Genomic DNA, 25,272 nt, shown 5'->3' with positions numbered 1-25,272 from the left:
GAGAGAAGACCTGGAATACAGGACATACTCTGTCAATACAATATAATAATAATAATAATAATAATAATAATAATAATAATAATAATAATAATAATAATGTATGTAGCAGTAATTTATTATTTGTACCCCGCCCATCAGGCTTGGTTTCCCCAGCCACTCTGGGCGACTTCCGACAAAAAATTAAAAATACGGGCTGTAGTAGTAGTAGTAGCAATCCTACTGAACTCAATGGCAATTCTACAAAATACAGGATCGGAACTGCCACAGGGATAAATGGGCGTTCAAAACAACGCCAGTAAGTGGGGGGGGGGGAGTGCGCCTACTCTAGGGGTTATCTCTACGTTCGCTATCTCTACGTTCAACTGCTGCTGCTGCTGCTGTTGACGACGGAAGCCGGAACAATTGCGGCCTCTCTAGGCGGGCCGGAGGCTTCTCTCTGTGCTTCGAGTCCGGACTGGCTGCGGAGGGAAAAGGAGGGTAAAGGTCGCTCGGAGTAGTTAAGCAAGAGGCAGGGCAGGACGGGGCAGGACAGGCAACCTCGCCTCCGGAGCAGCCATGGCGGAGAAGAAAGGGCCCTCCCAGGAGGCCATCAGCCCCCTGAAGAACTTCTTCGCAGGCGGCTTCGGAGGGGTCTGCTTAGTCTTCGTGGGACACCCACTGGACACCATCAAGGTGAGGAGCAGGGCGAAGGAGAGAGACCTGGCGACTACAAGCCCCAGGGCGCACCGCGCGGGTTGAGGCTCGCGAGTGAGGGGAAATCAGCTGTCCTTGAACTACAACTCCCATCATCCCTGGCCGCTGGCCGTCCTGCCTGGGAATGATGGGAGTTGTAGTCCATAAAAACAACATCTAGGGATGCAAGTTTGAGAAAGGCTCGGATAGACTGGTCCATGGACTACCGCCCCCGGTATTGCACCCCCATCCCAAGAATGAATGGCATTTCGAATGGCGCGGGCTCAAAAAAACTACAGCCCCGTCATGCATCGCGCGAAGCAGAATGGGAAAAGACTTGGCAGCAACTCCCCACATACAACCAGAGCGCCCTGCACTGATGCTACAGGGAGTTCTTAGGGGAATGTCGGAAGCTGCAATGTGGTGGCTTTCAGGCTCGCCTCCTCGCAATGCAAAATTAATTTTATTTTAAATGTATGACTACTTTTTATACCACCAATCATGTCCTCTATGCGGTTTGCAAAACTCGTGCATTTAATAACTAAAATACAAAAGTACCTAAAAAAAGTTATGAAAGCAACATGGACAGCATGAGCTGCTGCTGCTGTTTCCTAAAGTTAATTAAATGTTAGAAGAGCAATGGAGCATTGCTGGTGTTGGGAACTGCACTGGAAATATTTGTGTTGCTGTCTCCTTTGCAAGGGGAAGGGAAGATGCGTCTAGGCCTCTGCTAGGAGTGCCAGCTTAATTGCACACAGGTAGAGCCTTGTCAACAGGCCAGTTGTGATTTTGCAAGCTGGTTATTTGTGATAGGGCTGATGGCAACGTTGTGAAAGCCCGAGTCATAAAAAGAGATAAAAATGGTAAAATACCAGTGGTAAGATCTCTGGTCCATATTCATTGTTAATTTTCTCCTCCCTCATTTAGGCTGCAGTTTTTTGCCCAATGACCTGGGAGTAAGTTCCAATGAATTAATGGACCCTTACTTCCCAGCAGATACGGCATGAATTTTTATTGTGCGTTTTGTATTCTAATTTTGTATTTTTATGTGAACTGGCAACAGCAACACCAGAAGTTATGTGGTTGGGTTATACATACATATATACACACACACACACATATAAATATATATACACACATGCACTGAATCTGCTTTGTGTGTGGTTCTTTTTGTTCACATGGTTATGTGTTAAGTTTGTACGGTACATGCCTTTACGGCAGATCAATAAAAATTAGTAATAATAATAATAATAATAATAATAATTTATTATTTATACCCCGCCCATTTGGCCGGGTTCCCCCAGCCACTCTGGGCGGCTATAGCATTGCACTAGAGGTCTCTTAACCATGTATCCTGGGTGCATGGGGCATATGGTGAAATTGCTTTGGGTCATGGAATCTTTCAGCTTGGTTATCCTAGTTATTTTCCAAACCATGGAGGTAGAACAAGATATACCTGTTCTCTGAAATGTGGTCATAGGTTATACTGTGACATGCCTTGGGAGGAGAAGCATTAGGGAGGCCAATCTTGATAAAATATATTTGTTCCCAGTCATTTTTCAAGCCCTTGGGATTTCTACACTAGAGGAGAATTTGGTACAGGGTACCGAATGGGTGACACGGGTGGCGCTGTGGGTTAAACCACAGAGCCTAGAGCTTGCCGATCAGAAGGTCGGCGGTTTGAATCCCCATGATGGGGTGAGCTCCCGTTGCTTGGTCCCAGCTCCTGCCAACCTAGCAGTTCGAAAGCATGTCAGAGTGCAAGTAGATAAATAGGTGCCGCTCCGGCAGGAAGGTAAATGGTGTTTCCGTGCGCTGCTCTGGTTCTCTAGAAGCGGCTTTGTCATGCTGGCCACATGACCTGGAAGCTGTACACCGGCTCCCTCGGCCAATAAAGCGAGATGAGCGCCGCAACCCCAGAGTCGTCCGTGACTGGACCTAATGGTCAGGGGTCCTTTTACCCTTTACCTTTACTGAATGCAGCATCTTCTAAGAATTTTAGTTCACTTTTCTTTTCTTTTTTAAAGCAAAGTTCTAACCCTTACAGCTGTGAAAATAGGTTTTGAAAGTATATGGGTGAGATCACAGAACTGGGAGAGGGCAGCTGAAGAGTAATGTAATGGTTTGTGCAGGATTAAACCTAGAGTTCCCCAGGTTCAAATCCCCATTCAGCCGCACAACCTTGCCTAATTGTTGTGAAGATACAATGGATAGATCAGGGAAGAGCTGCACATACAGCCTTGAGGTCTCTAGAGGAGATAAATGTATGAGCGGTTAAGAAGTAGGATTTTCAGGCTGTGCTCTCCATCGCTTCCCAGCGTCCTTCCCCATGACCTGTTTGCACAAAGCAAATATGTGCAAATGGGCTTTTCCAGCTTTTTCTTAGTCCAGATTTCTGCCAACAGCAGAATGTTTCTGCTTGCAGTGTCACAGTGCCTTCTCATCTACCAGTTTATAATGTTCTGTCTCTCCTCCTCGCAGGTTTGCAACCTGGATGAAACCTCTTTAATCCTGTTTTTTATAGTCCCGTTTCCAGTGTATTTTTTGTCTTAATCGGATGAGTTGGAAGTTCTTGATCTTGTGAAACCAAGGACAATGGACTTTGCCTTTGTATGCTCCCTCCTGCTAATCATTAGATCAGGAGATTCTAGCATACTGTTTTAAACAGGGCAGATATCAAAAGGAGCGTGGAGGACTTGCCCTTTGTATGCTGGCTTGGTCACACACAGAATTGAGAAGAATGTGGTCAGTGGAGGAATTCTTGTACCCCAGAAATTCCAGAAACTGAACTGATACACTGCCCTAGCCCAGGCAAAATCAATAGTTTTAATACAAAGGAAGCTTCATTATACTGAATCAGACCATTGGTAGCAGCTGTCCAGGGTTTCTGGCACAAGTCTTTCTCTTTTTTTCAAAAAATAAAATAAAAAATATTAAGTTTTTTAAAAGAAATTTTTGTACATATAAAACAATGATTTTTTTAAAAAAGTAATTTTTATTCATTTTCAAACAAACAATATAAACATATAATCACACAAAAATACACAATACAAAAAGAAAAAAAGAACAAAAACATTAAAAGATTCTTTTTTCTTTTCTAACTTTAACAATATTAAATGACTTCCCTTGATCTCTTCCTTCTGAGTTTCACTTTAAATCATCTTTAGCAGTTTAATTATTCACATTCCTTCCATAACGATTTTAAACATTAAAATACCGCGTTCTTTCAAACCCTTCAACCACCTTCCCTCCCTCCATAGGTTCCTTCTTTAAGATTAAGTTTACTGCATCTTTTACCCTTATCTAGCTTATATAACCATAATTATCATTAGATCTGTCCTTCCAGTGAGCACTCAGGGCTGATTTCCTTCAGAATGGATAGGTTTGATCTTCTCGCAGTCCATGGGATTCTCAAGAGTCTTCTTCAGCACCATAATTCAAAAGCATCCATTCTTCGGCAATCAGCCTTCTTTATGGTCCAGCTCTCACTTCCATACATCACATATTGAAATACTGCCCCTCAATGAGGCCAAACTTAGATTCACAAAATGTTTAGGGGTATGCGTACCCCCAGAAAAAAAGCACTGATGATGATAGTGCTTAACCTTCCTAGGATCCTCAGCATTAACCTGCATCAGGTCAGGCTGGGAGACTCTGAACCAGCAGTGATTGTTGGTACATCAGTGGAAATCCTAATCTCCCCTGATTATCCAGCATCAGGCATTCAAAGCTGGCACTCATCTTGACAGGAAACTGAGTGAGACAGATGGTAGTCCTAGAGAGGACTAGGTTCTCACTGACCATTGAGCCTGTTTTGGTATTGAACTGACTGCCCAAGTGAGCACAGCTGAGAGAGATCATCTCCTCCCAGCTCATCACCTTAGGTCTCAGTAATACAGAGCATGTTAGCCGCCTCATCCAGAAATCTACATGAATCCTTAATCTCCCAGGACTGAGTTTCAGGAGATCCTGCCCTTAGGCTCTGGCCCAACCTTGACAGAGGAAGGCTGTTTCTTTGGCTTATTTTGTATGTTATCTCTGCAGTTCTTATTCAGCCATATAATTAGCCGAAGGTCTGTCAGTCCCAATTTATTAGGCCACCAAACAAGCCAACTGCCACCCCTCAATCCCATTACACAGCACTCTTATTTCATCAGGTAAGGGGTGGATTTGAAGACGGAAAACATGAGGGTCATGTGATGGGTTAGGAGAAAGGTGCCTGAGGGAATCAGAGCTATGGGTGGGTGGCTAACTGTCTCTATTAGAAATTTCCTAATAAAAAGGGCCACATATAATAAGAGAGAATGTTTGCATTCATTGCATTCCCTCCCCACTTCAATTTGTTTTGCAGGTCAGGCTACAGACTCAACCGAAACCTTTGCCTGGGAAGCCTGCACTCTACTCTGGGACCTTTGACTGCTTCAGAAAGACTCTCGTCGCTGAGGTATTGTGTCAGTTCAATTGTGATGCCTGTCAGAAACATCACTTGCTTCTCCAAATCAAATTGTGTCAGAGTGATGTCTTGCTGAAGATGGAGAGCTGCTTGGGTTATCAAATCAAATGACTCATGCTCAAGTGACTCAATGGGAAATTTATTTTTTGACAGGAGAACTAGTTAGCTATAAAGGTGAAAGGTAATTGTCCAACTCCTAAGCACATTTAATTGTGAAAGTGTGACACCTGACATTTCGGGGCTGTTTGCACAGTGGCCTGGTTTGCACTTCATGATAAGGTTTATTGTGTTGTGCCCAACCCTTAGGCTCCTCCCTGCTCCCCTTGTCTTCTGTGATTGGAACAAGGACTGTAGATGCATTTTGCTTTTGGTAAAACACAACTTCCTATTTTTCCCAAACCGGGGGTCTTGAATTACGCTAACTCTGGTTTGATTAAACTAACCAGCTTCATAACCTATGGATTTGGCCTGTTTTGAAACAGTAGTGTCCATCTGCAATCCCAGGTTTGGCTGGAATGGGAAGTAATGGCTTACTAAAAGTGAAATTAAATGCTCCTGAATGCTTCTGTCCAGCAACACAGAAGGTGGAAGGAGAAGTGCAGAAATCTAAAGCTCACGGCAACTGGTGCACATCACGATAAACCATGGTTTATTTGATGTGTGACTATGGCTGCTACATTCAACACATGTACAATCTGTGTACACGTCATGGTTTTTCTGTAGCCATGCGTGGTTTTTTATGTGTAATTTATACAAGTGCTTTTAGGGGCTTTCTGGATGTTATCCCAGAATCCTTTTGCCATTCCTTTACCTTAAAGAAAGTAGGGAAGAATATTGTAACCCTTTCATTACTGCATTGTTATTAATTATAGTTCCGAAATCTATAGCTCCATGCTCTACCTCCTCCTCTTCCAATTTCTACAGCAAATTTGCCCTTCTTTCCCACTGTCCTCTTTAACAGTGGTTGAATGTTACATCTGCACCACCTCTAACCGTGGTTAATGCCAACTAGATTCCCTCTTAATCTGTTTCAAATCCTTGTTAAGATGGGAATGCCAAGTTCTGGTTAAGACCGGGAAAGGGAGTAGTTGTTTCTGCCAAACCTTGTTCTTAGGTCACCACTGTGATTTGTTTGAGTGAAAGGAACCACCACGCCGGATCAGATATAGTGCGGTTTGTACAGCCGAGCACAAAGCGGATGCAATTGGCTCATGCATGATAAACCATGGTTTATGTCAGGCATACCCAAACTGCGGCCCTCCAGATGTTTTGGTCTACAACTCCCATGATCCCTAGCTAACAGGACCAGTGGTCCGGGATGATAGGAATTGTAGTCTAAAACATCTGGAGGGCCAAAGTTTGGGGATGCCTGGTTTATGTCTTACCATGATGTGTGAAGAGAGCCTCTTGACACGCTTCTTAAGAAAGTATGGCTGCAGATGAATTCGGCTTCCCTTCTTCCTCACAATAACCCACCAGCTACTTGTGCTATCTTGAATAGGGTCTGCCTCTGATAATCCGATGGTGAAATAGCATCCCCTGTGAAGTGCTGCAGAAAAGCTAAAGTAATCCACTGCCTTGCTGTGTCCTGCAGGGAGTCCGTGGTTTGTATAAAGGGATGGCGGCTCCGATTGTTGGTGTGACCCCCATGTTTGCTGTGTGTTTCTTTGGATTCGGCTTGGGGAAAAAACTCCAGCAGAGGACACCCAACGACGTTCTGACGTGAGTGACTTCCGATAATCTAGCAACAGGCTGTCGAGGCATTCCAGGCTACTGTGACGTATAAAATTGCACATTCCGGCACTGCAGCCAAGAACTGTGTCATTTCCCCCCTCCCCGTTATAAATATACATAGGGGTGGTTTTTTTGCGAAATGAATAAATCTGGCAAGCTTTAAAGCTCCTGGAAGCGTGGGATTGATTGCACCGGCTGAAAACAGACACTGTGTGGGCTGCTGCAGCATAGTTTCCTTCCCAGGCAAAACTTGCATCTATTTAGGAAGGATTATATTTTAGATTAGTGTGGTGTGTGTTACATAATGGCAGGCTCGTAACACCTCCTCGTAATAGTGGGCCTGAACACATGAAATCCCATTTGTATGCCGAGACGACTGTTTCACTGAGCCTACACTTGGTGATGTACATAACCCGACCTTCCCACGATGTACACATCTTTCTGGTATGCCCTCAGTTCTCCAAATAGCTAAGTGCATCCGGATCCTGCTGGATTCCCAGAATTTGTCTCATACCTCAGCTCTTTGCAGACTTACATAAGAACAGCCCTGCTAAAGGCCAACCTGTTTCTAACCTGGATTAGTTACAACTAATCCGGAATGCGGCAGCTAGACTGGTGACTGGGAGCGGCCGCCGAGACCACATAACACCGGTCTTGAAAGATCTACATTGGCTCCCAGTAGGTTTCCGAGCACAATTCAAAGTGTTGGTGCTGACCTTTAAAGCCCTAAATGGCCTTGGTCCAGTATACCTGAAGGAGCATCTCCACCCCCATCGTTCAGCCCGGACACTAAGGTCCAGTGCCGAGAGCCTTCTGGCGGTTCCCTCGTTGCGAGAAGCCAAGTTGCAGGGAACCAGGCAGAGGGCCTTCTCGGTGGTGGCGCCTATCCTGTGGAACGTCCTCCCATCAGATGTCAAAGAGAAAAACAGCTACCAGATTTTTAGAAGACATCTGAAGGCAGCCCTATTTAGGGAGGCTTTTAATGTTTAATAGATTATTTTATGCCATTTTTCTGTTGTAAGCCGCCCAGAGTGGCTGGGGAAACCCAGCCAGATGGGCAGGGTATAAATAATAAATTATATATATGTTTCCCACAGTGGTCTGTCACTTGACCATGGGAAACCCACAAGCAGGATGTGAGGGCAGTTGCCCTCCTCTACAGTCGTTCCCCAATGACCGGTCTTCTGACACAGGATCCTTAGACCCTGGAGCTAATATCATGACTTGTAGCCATTGGTAAATTTTCTCCTCCATGAGTTTGTCCAATCCAGGGGTGGGGAACCTTTAGGGCCTGGTGGGCCAGATCTTTTATCTCCTCCTGCTTCTCATAGGCCAGTTTTGGCAGCTGGGTGCAGTTGCTCACCTACTAATCCTCTGGTGTCGTGATGATATCAGGTGATAGATAGGCAGGAGGTTCTAGCCTTCTGTCATAGTGGACTCAGAGGGCTGGGGAAAAGAGGTCTCCTTCGCCAGCACATTCCCTGTAGGACTGAACCCCACCCTAATATAATAATAATAATAATAATAATAATAATAATAATAATAATAATAATAAATGTATTTATTTATGCCCTGCCCACCTGACTGAGTTTCCCCAGCCACTCTGGGCGGCTCCCAATCGAATATTAAAAACACAATGCAGCATCAAACATTAAAAACTTCCCTAAACAGGGCTGCCTTCAGATGTCTTCTAAAAGTAAGATGCCGTATTTTCCGCTCCATAGGGCGTAGCTGACCATAGGACGCACCTAGTTTTTAGAGGAGGAAAACAAGAATTTTTTTTTTTGCTTTCTTGAGTTGTCCTAGGCATAGCAGCCAACTCCTAGAGGCCTAGGTTCCTTTGCCCCCATTAAATATTTGAGGAAGCTTCTTTTTTAGGATCAGCTCAAAGTTGTGCAGCTTTTTTTTTGCAAATGGGAAATGCCCCGTTTTTTGGGGGGGGGTCCAGCTCAGAGTTGTGCATCTTTTTTTGCAAAGGGGGAAAGCTCCATTTTTTAGGATCAGCTCAAAGTTGCTGAGTTTCCTTGCAAAGGGGAAAAAATCCTGTTTTTATGGGGTTCAACTCACAGTTCTGCAGCTTCTCTAGGAAAGGAAAGGGGCCCATTTCTACAGTTTCCAGACAGATAATCTAATCAGCTGTCGCTGGGGAAACAAGCAGCCTCTCTCTGCAGACAACAATTGAGGCCTAGGCAAGGGGCCGGGAAGGGAGCTAGCTCTCTTATCTCCCTCCCTGATCTCTTGCAATCAGCTGCTGAGCGGGTTCCTTTCAATGGGCTCATTCCCTCTTGTTAGCTTTTAGCTCTTTCTTGAAAAAAAAAAAGCTTGATCTGCCTTTAGCCCCTGGGCAATTCAGCTCCAGGGATCATGCATTCACTCCATAAGACGCACAGACACTTCCTCTTACTTTTTAGGAGGGGGGAAAAGTGCGTCTTATGGAACGAAAAATACAGTAGTTGCTTATTTCCTTGATATCTGATGGGAGGGCGTTCCACAGGGCGGGCGCCACTACCAAGAAGGCCCTCTGCTGGTATTCAGCTTATCAACAGTGGGGTGGGGATGGATGAGGTCCTCCCCACCCCGTCTAATCTCTTTCTGAAACCACCTACATTGCCTTTTCTGACATTAGGTGACCAAGTTTGCTGATGATACTAAATTCTTCAGGGACATTTAAAAAAGAGAGAGAGATTCTGAAGAGCTCCACTTTGGTGTGCTTCATTTTGGCTGTTCTGAGGTTTGTTAAGGCAGTTCCCCCCACCCATCATGCCAGTAAAGCGGGAGTGGGGAGTCTCAGACAGACCAAGGTCACATTGCATCCTGGTTAACATGGTGCATGGGGCCAGGGGCAAAGGTGGGTGGAACAACAGGTGTAAATTTTATTTCATTTTAAACTTGCATTATTGGAGTTCAAGGCCATATTCCAGCAAGGTAAAAAACCTCAAGGAGGGTTTGAAGAAAAGAGAGCAAGCTATGTGATCTTGAGAGAGGAGATGTGACCGTGATAGAGTCCCAAGGGCTGGACTGAGGCCTGTATGAGACCTGAGGCGCCCCCACCCCTGCGCTAAAGTTTGGGAGTGGGGGGGGGAATATGCAAATATTGTTCAAAATTTGTAGCGATCTATCTGAATCTGCTGCTACTGTGGTTCTGTAATGACTGCTCCTGCTGCCTTTATATTTTTAATTGGCTTTTGTTATTTTTTTAAAATTGTTGTTAGCTGCTCTGAGGTTCTTTCTGAAGCACCTGGTGAGATGTAAAATTCGGGGGGGAATAAAGACGATGAAATTATCATTTAATTGCATGATTACATTTTGCTCAGAACGTTGGTTTTCTTGGCACATAATTGGGATTTTTAAACGTTGACAGGGAACAGCCCTGATAATATGCATAGGTATTTTTAATAGTTGGCTGGCATTTTTAGTTCTTTTGTTCTGGAAATGAAAGGCGCTCTGAAAGAGCAGAGTCTAAAGTGCCGCGCTGCTGAGCAGTTGTTGATTTAATACAGTGGCATGGCAAGGCCTAGTAAGGACTCAAGAACCCAATAGGTGGCTGACCAGTGGCCAAGCAGATGCCTTTGGGGTGCACACAAGCAGAGGATGAGCACAATAGCCCTCTCCCACTTGTGACCCCCCAGCAACTGATGTTCAGGGGCATACTGACACTGATCCTGGAGATTAGATATAGGCATCGTGACCAGTAGTCTGACAAAGGAATTTATTAGCCTTCACCCCCATGAAGTGGTCTAATTCACTTTAGAAAACCATCCAAGTTAGGAGTCATCACTACATCTCTTCCTGTGTTTAGGAAAAGGCAAATCCCGTGATTAATGTCCTTTCATTCCTATGCAGATATCCCCAGCTTTTTGCTGCAGGCATGCTTTCTGGGGTATTCACCACTGTAATCATGGCTCCGGGAGAGAGAATCAAGTGCCTTTTACAGGTAAGAGGGGCTTCAGGAAGCCACCCAACCTTTCCAGGAAGCTTGTCTGGCCATTGCGCCCTAGCAAAAGCTTTGCATCCTTATATTTCCTCCTTATCACTGGGTGTCGTCCTCTAGCCTTCAGTCTGAGGTTAGCAGGACACCATGTAAATATAAAGTGTTCTAAATGTTTTGGATGTCCCCCAGTCCACTTGGCTAAGCATATGAGTCTGTGTGTGTCTCTGTGTGTGTGTGTAAAAAAGACATACAGTGGAACCTCGACTTACGAGCTCCTTGACATCCGACGTTTTCGACTTACGAGTGGAAAAAGTGGCCGCGCGCTTACAATGTTTGACATCCGAACGGAAAACCCGTTCGTGGCTAGATGCGGTTTCCTCGACTTACGAATTTTTCTGTTTCCAATGCATTCCTATGGGAAACTGCTTTTCTTATGGGAAACTCGACTTACGAAGTTTTCAACCTACGAGTGTGCATTCGGAACGGATTAAATTCGTAAGTCGAGGTCCCACTGTATCTGCGGAAGTGTGTATAGATACAAACGAGAGAGGATGTTAAAATTGCTAGGAAACTATGCCCCGCCTCTTAACTACTAACCATTGGCACATCACATTCCCACCAGCAATGTTTTCTTAATGATACTGCTCATATAAGTGCTACAAGTGGGGTGCAGTGACGACTGCAGGAGCAGGAGGAAAGCGATGGGTGGAACAGAGGTCCAGTCATCTGGCCAGAGGCTTGTGCATCCTGCAGTAGCTTGCAGGAGGTTCCTGGCATGTTTACGCTGAACTGGTTAGGACAGTGTTCTCCCAATAGGGTTGACGGGCCTGTTACAGTATTTGCAAGGGTCCTATACCTACCTTACCTTCCAAGTCCAGGACTGCAAAATCCGGGACCGGCAGCCGTGTGACACCGGAAGTTCGTTGACGCAACTTCCGGTGTCGCTCCGCCCATCTATGGGCATCAAAAATGGCCGACACCGGAAGTCGCGTCTATGCACTTCCGGACATGCGTAAATGCGACTTTTGAAGCCAGCGGCGGCCATTTTTGGTGCCCATAGAAGGGCAAATTGGAAAGGAAAAAAATGGCCGCCGGCAGGAGAAAATAACGGAGAAAAACGGGAGATGAAGTGATACGGGAGACCACCGGGAAAAGGTAAGTAAAAATGGGGGGTTTCCCGGGGGAAAACGGGGTACTTGGCAGCTATGATACCTACTGCTGCCCTATCTGACACTGATACATAATTCTCTCCTTGGTCTTCAGGCTTCAGCTTTGGCCTGTGGCGTTTCTTAAAAAAGCAACCTGCCTCTTTGTCAGTGACAGCGCTTTTTCAACTTTATTACAGCCCCCTTCCCCACTGCTGCAGTTCCTCGCGGTGAAATTATCTTACATCTGAACTCTCTTCTCGGAGAGGCAACGGTCAGGGGCCTGTGGTGCACCCTGACACTTTCCTGGCTGTCAAGTAACTCTCTCCAGAGGACTTCTCACTTCTGATGGGCCCTATCTTGTAGACCAGAACAGTCTCTTACCCTTTCCCCAAGATCAGTTTCCCTGGACCAGGGAGGGAAATAGGGGTAGCTCCCACCAGGCATATCTGCTCTTGGCTTCCCAAGAGCCTTGGACCTCCAGACCTTATTGAAAGCTCCCCATAGTAACACGCCCGTTAATCCAGCCGGTGGTTATCTGAACATATTGAATGGGCAGGTTCATTTCTCATTCCCCATATAAACAGCTTGCCTGTTTATTTCCAAGTACAGTGGAACCTCGGTTTGTGACCACCTCCGTTTACGGCGAACTCGGAGAGCGACCGCCGCGGACCCGGAAGTATTTACATCCGGGTTCCGCACGCGCGGATGCGCAGAAGTGATCGCACGTGCGTGCTCAGAAGTGCTCTATCGGCGCTTCGCACATGCGCAGAAGCGTGCCTTCGGGGAGCGACGATCTCGGGGAGCGACGGCTCCCCAGAACGGATCGTCGTCGTAAACCGAGGTACCACTGTAGACATCCGTTTACAGCTTGACTACTCCGCAAGGCGGTCACTAAATGTTGCATTTGATTACTGTTATGAATGATACACTTTACAGAAGTTTTTGCAGGCTCTTTTGGGACTAGATAAGGGAATTAGATGTTAAAGAGCTGGAAGGGGAAGAAGGATACAGGCAGAGCAGCTGGTAGTTTGCTCAATTTCAATTTGAGTGTGAATTTTTGAATGGAATGTTAACACCAGGCTTGCAGAAGCGACTCGTTAATTTGAGCAAGCTAAAATTAAGAGCAACCACAAGAAGTTTTGAAGCTGAGTTTCATTCTGACTTTATCTTATCCTTTCCGTTTGTGTATTTTTATGCAGTTGTGATGGCCTATGGCTATATGCAATAAATACCGGTATTTACCGTATATCGAGTGGATTTCAATTTCCACCACTTCGGTGCACAATCATCACTTGACATCCTGTGGCCTCACATCACCCAGTCGACTTCTGAGGAAGGAATCAAATTTGCAGAGTTGCCTTTCAGGAGTTCTAGATTTAGGGGCATTTGTACAACCGTGTAGTTATAGCTGATGAGAAAATCATTCTTTAATTCCCTTAGATCCAGGCAGCCTCTGGTGAAATTAAATATGGAGGCCCTATGGACTGTGCCAAACAGCTTTATCGTGAGGCTGGCATTCGAGGTGTTTACAAAGGAACGGTGCTCACCCTTATGAGAGGTAATTGCTGGTCAAGTGCCCCTAAAGCCCTGTTTGTGGAATGTTGTAAATGTTATTTTTTTTCTTAAAGTTTTGTTAAAATAATAAAAGTAGCTAGATTTTTAAAGAGGAGAGGGGGGAGGTTGGCACCGAATTGCTCCTTTGGTGTTTTATAATCACAGATGACATTGTCTTTCTGGCTTCTTTTCTCCCCCCCCCCCAGCTCTGCCCCTGTCTCAATCAAGGAGTCAAGCCCACTTTGTTCCGCTTTGGGGCCTGGCGGAATGTTCTGTATCATTTCCTTCCTTGCAGAATGTTCCTTGCAAGCCAGGCCCCGGTTGTGCCTCTGTTTCTCTAAGTCTGAATTTGCCTTTGCTTTACCAGATGTTCCAGCCAGTGGGATGTACTTCATGACCTATGAGTGGCTTAAACATATTTTGACACCTGAAGGGCAGAGGTGAGTAAAACCCTACGTTTCCCACCAGTACTTCTAGGAAATTCTTCCTGCTGCTGAGTAAGGATCATCTTGTGTACTTAATTATCAAAAACACCATACGCTTGGACGTGATGCACGCCATTGGCAAGTGTTTCCAGGGAAATGCTCAAATACTTGATTATGTGTTCTTTAGTTTTGTTGCATTTGTTTACAGGAAAGCCATTTAAAAAATGCACTGCTTCTAATAGCAAGATTGCTGTTGTTTAGTCGTGTCCGACTCTTCGTGACCCCATGGACCAGAGCACGCCAGGCACTCCGGTCTTCCACTGCCTCCCGCAGTTTGGTCAAACTCATGTTCGTAGCTTCGAGAACACTGTCCAGCCACCTCGCCCTCTGTCGTCCCCTTCTCCTAGTGCCCTCCATCTTTCCCAATATCTTCTCTTCTCTTATGAGGTAGCCAAAGTATTGGAGCCTCAGCTTCAGGATCTGTCCTTCCAGTGAGCACTCATGGCTGATTTCCTTCAGATTGGATAAGTTTGATCTTCTTGCAGTCCATGGGACTCTCAAGAGTCTCCTCCAGCACCATAATTCAAAAGCATCAATTCTTCAGCGATCAACCTTCTTTATGGTCTAGCTCAGTGTTTCCCAACCTCGTGCCTCCAGATGTTTTGGGACTACAACTCCCATCATTCCTGACCACTGGTCTTGCTAGCTAGGGATGATGGGAGTTGTAGTCCCAAAACATCTGGAGGCACAAGGTTGGGAAACACTGGTCTAGCTCTCACTTCCATACATCACTACTGGGAAAATAGCAATAGCAAGATTACATTTCTATAAAGGATTTGAAGTGAAAAGCAGGCATCCCCAAACTGCCGCCCTCCAGATGTTTTGGCCTACAACTCCCATCATTCCTGACCACTGGTCTTGCTAGCTAGGGATGATGGGAGTTGTAGTCCCAAAACATCTGGAGGGCCGAAGTTTGGGGATGTCTGCTGTAAAGTAAGCCTAAGTGGCTTCGTCGTCATATGTGCCTTGTAGTATAACACAGGGGCAGAGTGTAGGAATCCACATAGTAATTATGACAGGACGTCTTTCTCTGACCTGAGTTGTAGCAGGAAAGTTTTCCTCTTTTCAGTGCACTGCAGGAACTCCTCTTATCAAGAACAAAAGCAGCTTGCTGGGTGGAGCAGAGCTGTGACACTACAGGGGGTGAGGTAGTGGGGAGCCTGGTGCAGTGCAGGTGCACCAACGGAAAAGTCCAAATTGGCTCTGCTGGTGCCCTTGCACTGTGCCAACCTCCCCGCCTTCTATCCCCTCTGCCTTGGTGTCTGTTGCGTTTCTGGTCCCAAGAAGTTGTGATCTTCATAAATAGAAACTGAAAAGTCTTGTGGCACCCTGCAGTCTACGGCTTGCACTTTCATGGGTTACAGATATGTGAAATGTCGTCCTCGGAATGCAAAAATATAGAACAACCACAACCTTGTGAACAGTAGTGTCAAATAATGATAAAATGCCAAAAAAAAAAAGCATGGTCCGTGCTAATGCAGATAAAGCTTAAATTTATGCAGAATAAGCACCTTGTGACCATTCACAACAGACGTAATTGGTGATGGAGGACACTGAAGAATCTTTCTTTCTTTCTTTCTTTCTTTCTTTCTTTCTTTCTTTCTTTCTTTCTCCCTCCCTCTTTTTAATCTTCTCTGCAGTGTCCGCGACCTCAGTGTACCCAGGATTCTGTTTGCAGGTGGCATGGCAGGGATTTTTAACTGGGCTGTTGCGATCCCTCCAGATGTGTTGAAGTCTCGTTTCCAGACGGGTGAGTCAGCTTGGTCTCTAACCTAAAGGTGGGCATCTTGGGAGATTGCTGTTTTTGTCTTCCATTACCTTTTGAAATGCATGATTCAAAGAGATGGCTGCCTGAGAATGAAGCAGGGAAACCAAATGGGAACAATGAGCGCTCAGTAAACTTGTGTGCATCTTGAGTGACTCATTGCTAATTTCACCTTAGTGTAATTAGAGAAAACATGGAGGTGTGGCTAACACTATCCATGGCTCTCCCCACCCTGAGTTCCACTGTAGCTCCGCAATATTCTTAGGATAAGAATGCACATTGAAGGATTCGCTCTTTCAGGTTTCATTTGCACATTGCCTTCTTTAGTGAGTTCCTCTGAGCATCATTCCTGGGCAACAGCCCGTGCCACACTCTCTGGTTTAATCCGGAGCTTGATGAGACATTTGCATCTTTCTTCTCTGTGCAATGACTGCCCTTTCCCATTGTGGCCATTGGGTTGCTAGTGCGGCACAAATTCTCACTTTTCTCCCCTCCTAATTGTTGGCTTTGCCGCTGCAACTCTATTCACTATGGGAATTGGAACCCAAATGCGGTATGGCCCCATTTTGCAGCCTCCTTGAGGCTTTCTGTTACCGGAAGTTTTTTTCCAGAGGAAACTTTGTGCTGGCTTTCTGGTGAGGCAAATAGCTGCTTGCCTTGTCAGCTGTGGTGAATATAATTGCCTGCAAACAAAGAGCGGGGACCCAAAGAGAGGGGAACCTGTGGCACTTTGGGGACTACAGCTCCCATCAGCCCCAGCCAGTGTGGTTTCTGGGAGTTGTAGTGCTGCATCCTGCAAGTTGCAATCCCTGTTTGCTAAAAGAAGTTGGTATTTTCAGGCCATTGGTATGCCTCTAATGATTTCTCATTAGATTGGGTTAGTCGGTGGGACAGGTGGGAAGCGGGCCAGAATGTTCCTTGACTCCTTTGTAAAGCTGGTACAGCATCTTCACCACGGCCATGCCTTGCCTTCTCAACAAGCCATTCAGATAAGTTCTGAAAGTTTTGCCTGCCTGAGCATCTTCGTCACAGTGTGGCTTGTACAGTGGACCTGGCAAGTTACTCACCCTTGAGTGAGTGGCAAGTGGTTAATTTCAAGGCTGATTTCAAGGAATAATAATAATAATTTATTTTTTATTTATACCCCACCCATCTGGCTGGGTTTCCCCAGCCACTCTGGGCGGCTCCCAACAGAATATTAAAATACAGTGGTACCTCTACTTACGAATAACTCTACTTACGAATGTTTCTACTTACGAATGGAGCTCCGTCCGCCATCTTGGATGCGGTTTAGATAGGATTTTTTCTACTTACGAATTTTTTCTCCCAATGCATTCCTATGGGATTCGACTCACAAATATTTTCTACTTACAAATGTGTGTTTGGAATGCATTAAATTTGTAAGTAGAGGTACCACTGTACAATAATCTATTAAACATTAAAAGCTTCCCTAAACAGGAACAGCTCCCTTTCTCCCCACCCCACAAGGCAGGGACATTGTCGCTCACATCACGGTCTCTAACTAGAGATGGGGAACCTGTAGATGTTGAGATGTTGCTGGACTACAGCTTCCGTCATTCCTGGCTGTGCTGGAGGAGCCAGGTTCCCTAACTCTCAACTCACTGCAGAAAATGTGGTCCCACAGCAGTAGTTATCATTTGAGGGTGTGCAGAAAGGAGGGAGAGTGATTGCTGGGCAAACAGGGAGGAAGGGGGAGCACAAGGCTGCCTTAGCAGGCCAGGGCCTCTCAGTGACTGGGGCTCATGAGATGACTTAAACCAGGGGTCAGCAACCTTTTTCAGCCGTGGGCTGGTCCACCGTCCCTCAGACCATGTGCTGGGCTGGACTATATTTTGGGAGGAAAAATGAACGAATCCCTATGTCCCACAAATAACCCAGAGATTCATTTAAATAAAAGGACACATTCTACTTACGTAAAAACACGCTGATTCCCGGACTGTCTGTGGGCCGGATTGAGAAGGCGATTGGGCCGCATCTGGCCCATGGGCCTTCGGTTGCCTACCCCTGACGTAAACCATAACTTGCATGCTTTTACCTTTCTCAACAGCTCCTCCAGGAAAGTATCCCAACGGCTTCAGAGACGTTTTCCGGGAGCTAATTCGAGAGGAAGGAGTGGCGTCACTGTACAAGGGATTTACCGCTGTGATGATCAGGGCTTTCCCAGCCAACGCAGTAAGTGAAGAGTGGGCTCATCGACAGATGGTAGAATTTATTTATTTTTTAGCCCTGTTTCCATTTGGATCATTTCATTCCTTTCTGTGTGTTTTCCTCCAGGCCTGCTTCCTTGGTTTTGAAGTCGCCATGAAGTTCCTTAACTGGCTCGCCCCAAGTCTGTGAAGACAGGAAGGACGTGTTCCTAAGGGAACCTGAGGACAAGAGGAAGGAGGCAATCACATTAGAGGAGCAAAATGGAACGATGAAGCAAAATAAGCTGTAGAAATGACTTACTTTTTAATAACCGGTTTTTGCCTTACTCGCTTCCTCTGGAGGAGGCTGTTGTTGCCATTCGGAATCTTGAGCTAATTCTCATCCCCGTTGGGAGCTTGAGATGCATACTTGCCTTCTGAACCCAAAGTTGCCATAGGGGTAAAGCTGCTAGTAGAAAACCTTACTGCTATTAATAGGTGTCAAATTTCTTAAAACATTTTTTTTCCTTCTCGTTTGCCTCTTTTGGAAATAAAGAAGGAATATTTTAATTTCCCTTTTTTTAAAATCTTAGTAAAGAACCGCATGGATGGTGGCAATGGTACCAGGTGGAGGGTGGAGCTGGAGATCTAGCCACTGTGCATTTAATTCTCAGGATAAACTTCACACTTAAGTGCATGCAACCACATAAGAAGATTGTTTAGCTTTGGTTTACAGACGCTACACAGTCTGCCACTACAGTTCCCGTGTAAGCAGCATGGAAATGAATGAGACTTGCACATGGACACAAATGTTACTTCAGCAGTCCCATGAACTTCAGTGGGGCTTGTGCGTTACTCAGTTATGGCAGGTCCTGGGTTTTAAGTCTCTTGCTTGTTACCTTGAGGTGTATGGCCCACACTCAGTGGCACGGCATGCTGGCTTGAACTAGTTCACACACTGAAAGCTAGAGAACTGGACACAACAGATATAAAATTAACAGAGCTGCAGAATCTTGTATGAATGTCTAATCTCCAGGTTTCTTCAGAGATCCTGTCGCAGTTGCCTAGAAAGTCAGCACAGAAACATGGGCGTTTCAAGCCCCCTTTCCCCCTAAAATACTCTTTCAATAGGTGCTTTTTGGTAACCGGTGATCAGGGCTGGCCCTAAGGCAAGGCTGGGTGGCGCAATACGCCAGGGGGCGCTGCGCTGCGGTGCCCGCCAGACAGCCGTGCTGGGAAACGGGGGGGGGGAGCGCCGGAAGGATCTTCACGCCAGGGCGCCAGATATGCTTAAGACGGCCCTGCCGGTGATACCAGTTACCAGCTTCACAAGTGCCAACCTCATGGTTATATCTGAGGTGCCAATTGATGAATTCTGGTACATATCGTACCTGTGCTTGTATTATGGTGGTGTCAAAGTCAAGAGAGGTTTTAAAACAGGGAAGTTGAAAGAGCCTGAAATAGGACAACTTCAGAGTGACTGTTTCCACTGCTGTTTTTCCTCAAGAGGACTTTGCCGCATGCCTGATGTGTTTTAGCTGAAGCACATCCCATGCTCAGGCAGTAAAGGCAGGACTATTGATCTGTAAAGTGTTTCAGTGGGATAAAATAATCCTGTTCAGGACTACAGTGGTGCCTCGCTAGACGAATTTAATTCGTTCTGTGAGTCAATTCGTCTTGCGAAAAATTCGTCTTGCGAATCCCATGGGAATGCATTGATTTTTTTTAAAAAAAATCTTGCCCATAGGAACGCATTAATTGAATTTCAATGCATTCCTATGGGAAACCGCGATTCGCTAGATGAATTTTTCACAAAACGAATTCGTCTTGCAAGGCAACCTCCGACCGCAAAACCCATTCGTCTAGCGAAAAAATTGTCTAGCAGGGCATTCGTCTAGCGAGGCACCACTGTATACATTTGCTGAGTCTCAGCCAGAATTTGGTCTTGGTGTTTTTGTTTACTTTCCGTTTCGGAGTTACGGTACTACACCATCGGCAGAGACTTGTCCTCCTTTTCATAGATATCAGCCAGGCTATTTTAAAAATAGCCTCTGCCATCATGAGAGCCAGAGTCTTGTTCTAAGGGCTGAGATTCTTTTGGAATGCAAATCCTATACTAGCTTCTCCGGGGAACCCCAAAAGGCTGCTCGTGTTCTCTTGGTGTATAGTTTTGTATCTGTTGCTGTCTATGAGAATCTGTTGTTAAACACACAAATTGAACTTTAACTCGGCTGGGACTGAAAGCCTCCTTCAGGACAGTTGAGATCCTGCTTTAACTAAAAATTGGCTGTCTGGCTGTCAGTCGTTCAGCTCATTTCTCATTGTGTCTTTTATATTTGAGGCATTCCAAAGAGAAATCATCTCTCTAGAATATACTCCTCTACCAAAGTAAGATAATTAAGCCTGCACAAGCTGCCTATGAGCTTTTGAAAAAGTAACTGCTCCCTTAAAAAAAATAAAGATCATATGCATAGTTTCATGATGGTGGTTTCATCTCTTGTAAAACATTAATAAATTACTTCATGATGCCCACCATTAACACATTAAGCTGGTCATTTCCTTCCTATCTAAGACAAAGGATTGCTTTCATTTGCAGTATATTGCATCATTCAGTGCTTAGGTCATTTGGTTAAATATTAGTAATTCATTGTCCCTGGAACAGTACTTTTTCGGGGGGGGGGGCTTTAAGGGGCTAGTTTTCTCAGAACATTCACAAAACACAGCCCCTCTTCTGGGTTGCTAGTCCTTGAACCAGCCTTACTAATTAAAACAATACATGGCCATCTGTTGTGGATGGTTTAGCTGAGATTCCTGCCTTGCAAGGGGGTTGGACTAGATGGCCCCTGGGTCCCTTCCAACGCTGCCATTCTATGACTCTGTGCCCTGCTGCATCAAACCAAAGCTCCAGCTAAAGCAGGATTTTGTGTAACCAGAGCAGGCATCAGGTTTGAGGAAGCTCTGTTCAAAATGCTCCCTGGCAGGCCTTAATGCACTTACCGGTAACCTTGCAGCAGCAGGAAACAACTGCCGACATCGAGAGCTGAGCTGCCATTTGAATTTTCTATAGTGCTGTTGCTCTGGAATATAGCATTGAAGGGATTAGAACGGCTTCTAGGCCCAGCTGCCTGGCACTGCTTGGAGCACCGGGAAGATTTTCTTTTTAATGTGGGATTAGAGCAGGCATTGGTTGTGGGCCTTGATGGCGAGCCATGGCCTTGGCACACCTGCCCAAGGATGCTAGGTGTTGACACCAGCCTTGCTATTCGCAGCACTCAGTCACACTTTCCTGCAAGCTCCCAAGCAGAACATGAAGGCAACATTGCTTGTCCTGAATCTACTGCCAGTCAACCGCACTGAGTGACTCTGAGTTTCTAGGATTACAAGTGATGGTGGTGGAAAGGATTCTCTCACTCCGCTCCATTCATAATCTTTATTAAGACTCTTCCCACCCCCACCCCCCAAAAAAACCTGGAAAGCCCCAAATGTTTATAGTGAAGCTTTTCATTTCCATTGATAATTTTAGTTGGCTTTTTCCAGCTCTCTGCTCGTTTTCTAGTTGGGTGACCATTATCGTATAGCAAAAGTGCCTAACCTGTTGCCTTCCATGTGTTGCTGAACCAGAACTTCCATTATGCCTGGACTCTCATCTTGGCTGGGGCTGATAAGAATTGGGAGTTTAATGACATCTGTAAAGCTACCCCGTGCTGTATAAGGTGCTTCAAATGTAGCCATGCTGTAGATTTATTATACGGTGGCATAATGGTGCTTGCTGTTTTATTTTCTCTCTTTCCTAGCATTTAATATGCTCCTCCCCTATAGTTTCAGAGAACTGTCCACTATGACAACAGCTCCTTCTGACACCATCACTTTGTATGTAGTACTAGCTGGCCCTGCCCCGCATTGCTGTGGCTCAGTCTGTTAAATGGAGCCTTAGAGTCCCCCTTCAGACTCCCCTCACCTTCAGAGTCCCCCTGCCTTACACGTGTTATGTTTACACAGGCGCATCTCTGTGACTCCTCCCCCCTGTCCCAACCCATGACCTATCCTGCCCCCTCCTCCCCCCACACCCCACCCAGGCAAGCCCCCACCTCTACTCGGCCTAGTCTGGAAAGCGGCCTAGGCCTAGTCTGGAAAGCAGCCTAGTCTGCAAAGGGGAGCCGAGATGCTGTGGAGAGGGAAGCTTTGCTAGGTGCAGTACTAGTGTAGCCATCGCTAGAGGGCACTGGTTTGCAACCTCTCCTGTGCTCCTAGCATGCATTTTCGTACGATTTGTGAGTTCTGAAACATGGGGTTTGGGTTTTTTTTACCTGGCGTAGGTGACACATCTGTCTTAGCAAACTTTCCTATAGACTTCGGACATTCACATGTGATGCTGTGTCAAAATTTCAGCTCAATTGGTCAAGCGGTTTTGGTGAAAAGTGGAAACACACCCACATGCCCAGTTTACATTTTTATAAGGCAAGGGCTGCCCAGAATTCTGGAAAAGGAAGTGGGAAGTACACCAACCAGGAAAGGTATGTAAATTAACCAACTGTGCATAATTAGCTCCCGATAACAGGTTGTCTAGTGCTGACCTCCAGCCCTCTCTCTCTAAATAGTCTGCTGTTGTCACCTCACTCACTTTATGGCAGAGCTGTTGCTGTCACACTCTTGGTGAATGAATGAATATAAAACTTCTGTTTCAATGAAATTAACCCATTAAGGCTTCATTTATTATTATTATTATTATTATTATTATTATTATTATTATTACGGCTTCAAATTATTATTATTATTATTATTATTATTATTATTATTACTACTACTACTACTACTACTACTACATCCATTTCTTACATGCCATTTTAGTAACTCAGTACAGTACTAGTTCACCACTGCAGGTGGGTGGAGAAAGAAACACTTTGCAGTACAGGCATACTGTTAACTGGTTTGCACCTGTTAATAAAGGTTTTGCGCCTGTTGGTACAGTCTCTTAAGACATGCTTGAAATCATTTGCAAGCTTGGACAGCAGAACCTGTCTACAAATGTCTAATAGAGATTGCGGTTTCTTGGTTCAGTCTTCTTAACAATCGCATTGGAATTGACATTAGTTTAATTTTCATATCCACCAGTCAAAATTATGCCTCCCCCTTAAGTGACACTTAACACAGCACATACATTAAAACTACAGAGTTTGCTTTCAGAAGACGTGGGGATGGCATTAAATGGGGTTTTGACAAATTCAGGAGAATAAGGGTGCCAATGGCTACTAGCCACAATGGCTCCCTCCAGGATTACAGGCAGTATGCTCTTGTATAGCAGTTGCCAGGGAACAACAAGGAGAGAACTATTGCGCTCCTGTCCTGCTTGGGGTTTTCTCAGAAGCATATAGCTGGTCGTTGTAGGAACTGTATTTTGGACATGATAGGACTTTAGCCAGATCCAGCAGTGTTCTTCCTATACAGTGGAACCTTGGTATACAAACACCTCGGTTATGCATTTTCGGTTTATGAACGCCGCGGACCCATCTGGAACGGATTAATTCACTTTCCATTACTTTCAATGGGGAAGTTCGCTTCAGTTTATGAATGCTTCAGTTTATGAACAGACTTCCGGAACCAATTACACCCATGCTTCGGATTAAGTACGCTTCAGGTTGAGTACTCCGCGGACCCGTCTGGAACGGATTAATCCACTTTCCATTACTTTCAATGGGAAAGTTCGCTTCAGTTTATGAATGCTTCAGTTTATGAACAGACTTCCGGAACCAATTGTGTTCATAAACCGAGGTACCACTGTAGTCATACGTTCATACTAAAACCAGAGATGGACGAAAGTGATTTTCAATGAGGAAAGTACAAAGTGAAACAAATCACAGAGAGATTCTTTTCCTTTTTAAAAATCTTGCCTCTGGTGGAGAAGTTCTGAGAGGCAAACGGAGAAGCAAAGATGGAAGCTTTACCTGGCTGGTTTCTGCCTGCTGAAGGCTCTGCCAGGAAACATGGTGGCGCTCCTATTTTTGCATGTGGGAAGAGCAAATAGCTTCGGAGAACAAGGTCCTGTTTCAACGCTGTAAACACTTTGTTCCAGTCAGACTGCCAGGCAGAGTTAAAAACAAGGTACTGACTGTAGTCTTGATGGCTCAGCGATGTGATGTGCAGAGCCTGAGGAACATGTGTTCTGGGTTTTGGCTTTTCTGTTCAACGGATGCCCAAGGACTCCAAGCGCCATTTATGATGCATCACCTGCCAGTAAGCATTAGGATGCCCACATAGGCTCACGAAAGTCCATAATAAGATTGTGGCCCTGATGGCTGAAGTCTCAGCACCGTTAGCGAGCGCTGTGCTGTGCGGCAGACAGCTGCTGCAAAGGAAAGACGCAGTTAGAGCAGCCCTAGATGATGAAACCAGAAAAGACCAGGGCAGTCATTTAGCCCACATTTCTGTAGCATGGATGTGAATAATGAAAAGCACCTTACACCATCTGGTTCCCTCCAATCAGGTGTGATTGTGCATTCATTACATCTAGTTTATTGCCTCCCAGGTCACTGAGAACTCTGCTGAGCCCCAAGTAGGTCAGTGATACAGATGGAATGGTTTGCAAAGGCCTGCTCTTTCCACTCAGACGTGTATTACATCATCCATCGCCTCTGGGAAATTGGCTCTCCAGTGTGCAGTTGTTCGTTCCAGACCTTGAGAAAGACTCCGGTAGCTCAAAAGATTTGCAGAGTTTTCTTTCCACCAAACGCTGCTTCCACACGCAATTTCAAAGCGGGGAGGGAAAAAGTGAAGGGCTTACAGGCATCCTTGGCTTGGGAAGCAAAGTACCTGGCTATGATCTTGTGCTGGAAATCCCATCCACCTTTGTTCACTTCTAGAACCTCCCTGAAGAACAGTATTAGCCCATGTTCACTCTTAGGGAGGAAAGAGATGATTTTGTGTGCCACGACTATTCAGCTGGTTGTCACTAAGGTAACAACAACCAAAAAAAACAAACCCATCCACAGGGAAGCCGAGACACGTTGCATGGCAACACGATGTTCATGACTGTTGCTGTTTCAGTCAATTGAATAAGTGTCTGCTGGGATCTTTCGGTTCTATATTGGAATGTGGGGTGGAGAAAAAATACGAGAGGTAGCACCAGCCTGGGAAGTGTGGCGAGAACTTGTGTTCATAGGACTTTAATGACAAGGAAGTGACCCAGCGTTCAGAACGATCCAATTGGCTGTTCGTATTTCAGCTTTCTTATTATGAACCTATCTCCGCTAAACATCTGTGGATCAGCTGCAGTTTTAATTCAAAAATCTAGTGTGAAGCATTGTGTTATAAATACTAGCAAAGTTCTGTTGTGATCCACTTTGCACATATTCAAATGGCAAAGCACCCCATAAATCAAAATAAGAA

At 45.4% G+C, this 25,272-nt stretch overlaps 1 protein-coding gene across 1 annotated transcript; it reads left to right on the top strand.

Moving 5' to 3' along the window:
- Positions 1 to 445: 445 nt before the first annotated feature.
- Positions 446 to 20,371, top strand: SLC25A20 (solute carrier family 25 member 20). Its single transcript, XM_035106819.3, has 9 exons — positions 446 to 672; positions 5,024 to 5,116; positions 6,720 to 6,847; positions 10,703 to 10,793; positions 13,379 to 13,496; positions 13,860 to 13,932; positions 15,618 to 15,727; positions 17,811 to 17,935; positions 18,038 to 20,371. Exons 1-9 carry the CDS (start codon positions 556 to 558, stop codon positions 18,098 to 18,100), a joined length of 918 nt encoding a protein of 305 aa, XP_034962710.1. The 5' UTR covers positions 446 to 555; the 3' UTR covers positions 18,101 to 20,371.
- The last annotated feature ends 4,901 nt before the right edge of the window (positions 20,372 to 25,272 follow it).

This window comes from Zootoca vivipara, chromosome 2, assembly GCF_965207765.1.
Source record: "Zootoca vivipara chromosome 2, rZooViv2.hap1.1, whole genome shotgun sequence".
Lineage (NCBI taxonomy): Eukaryota > Metazoa > Chordata > Lepidosauria > Squamata > Lacertidae > Zootoca > Zootoca vivipara.
Note: the sequence above shows the minus strand (reverse complement) of the source record. Positions and strands in the feature narration are given on the sequence as shown.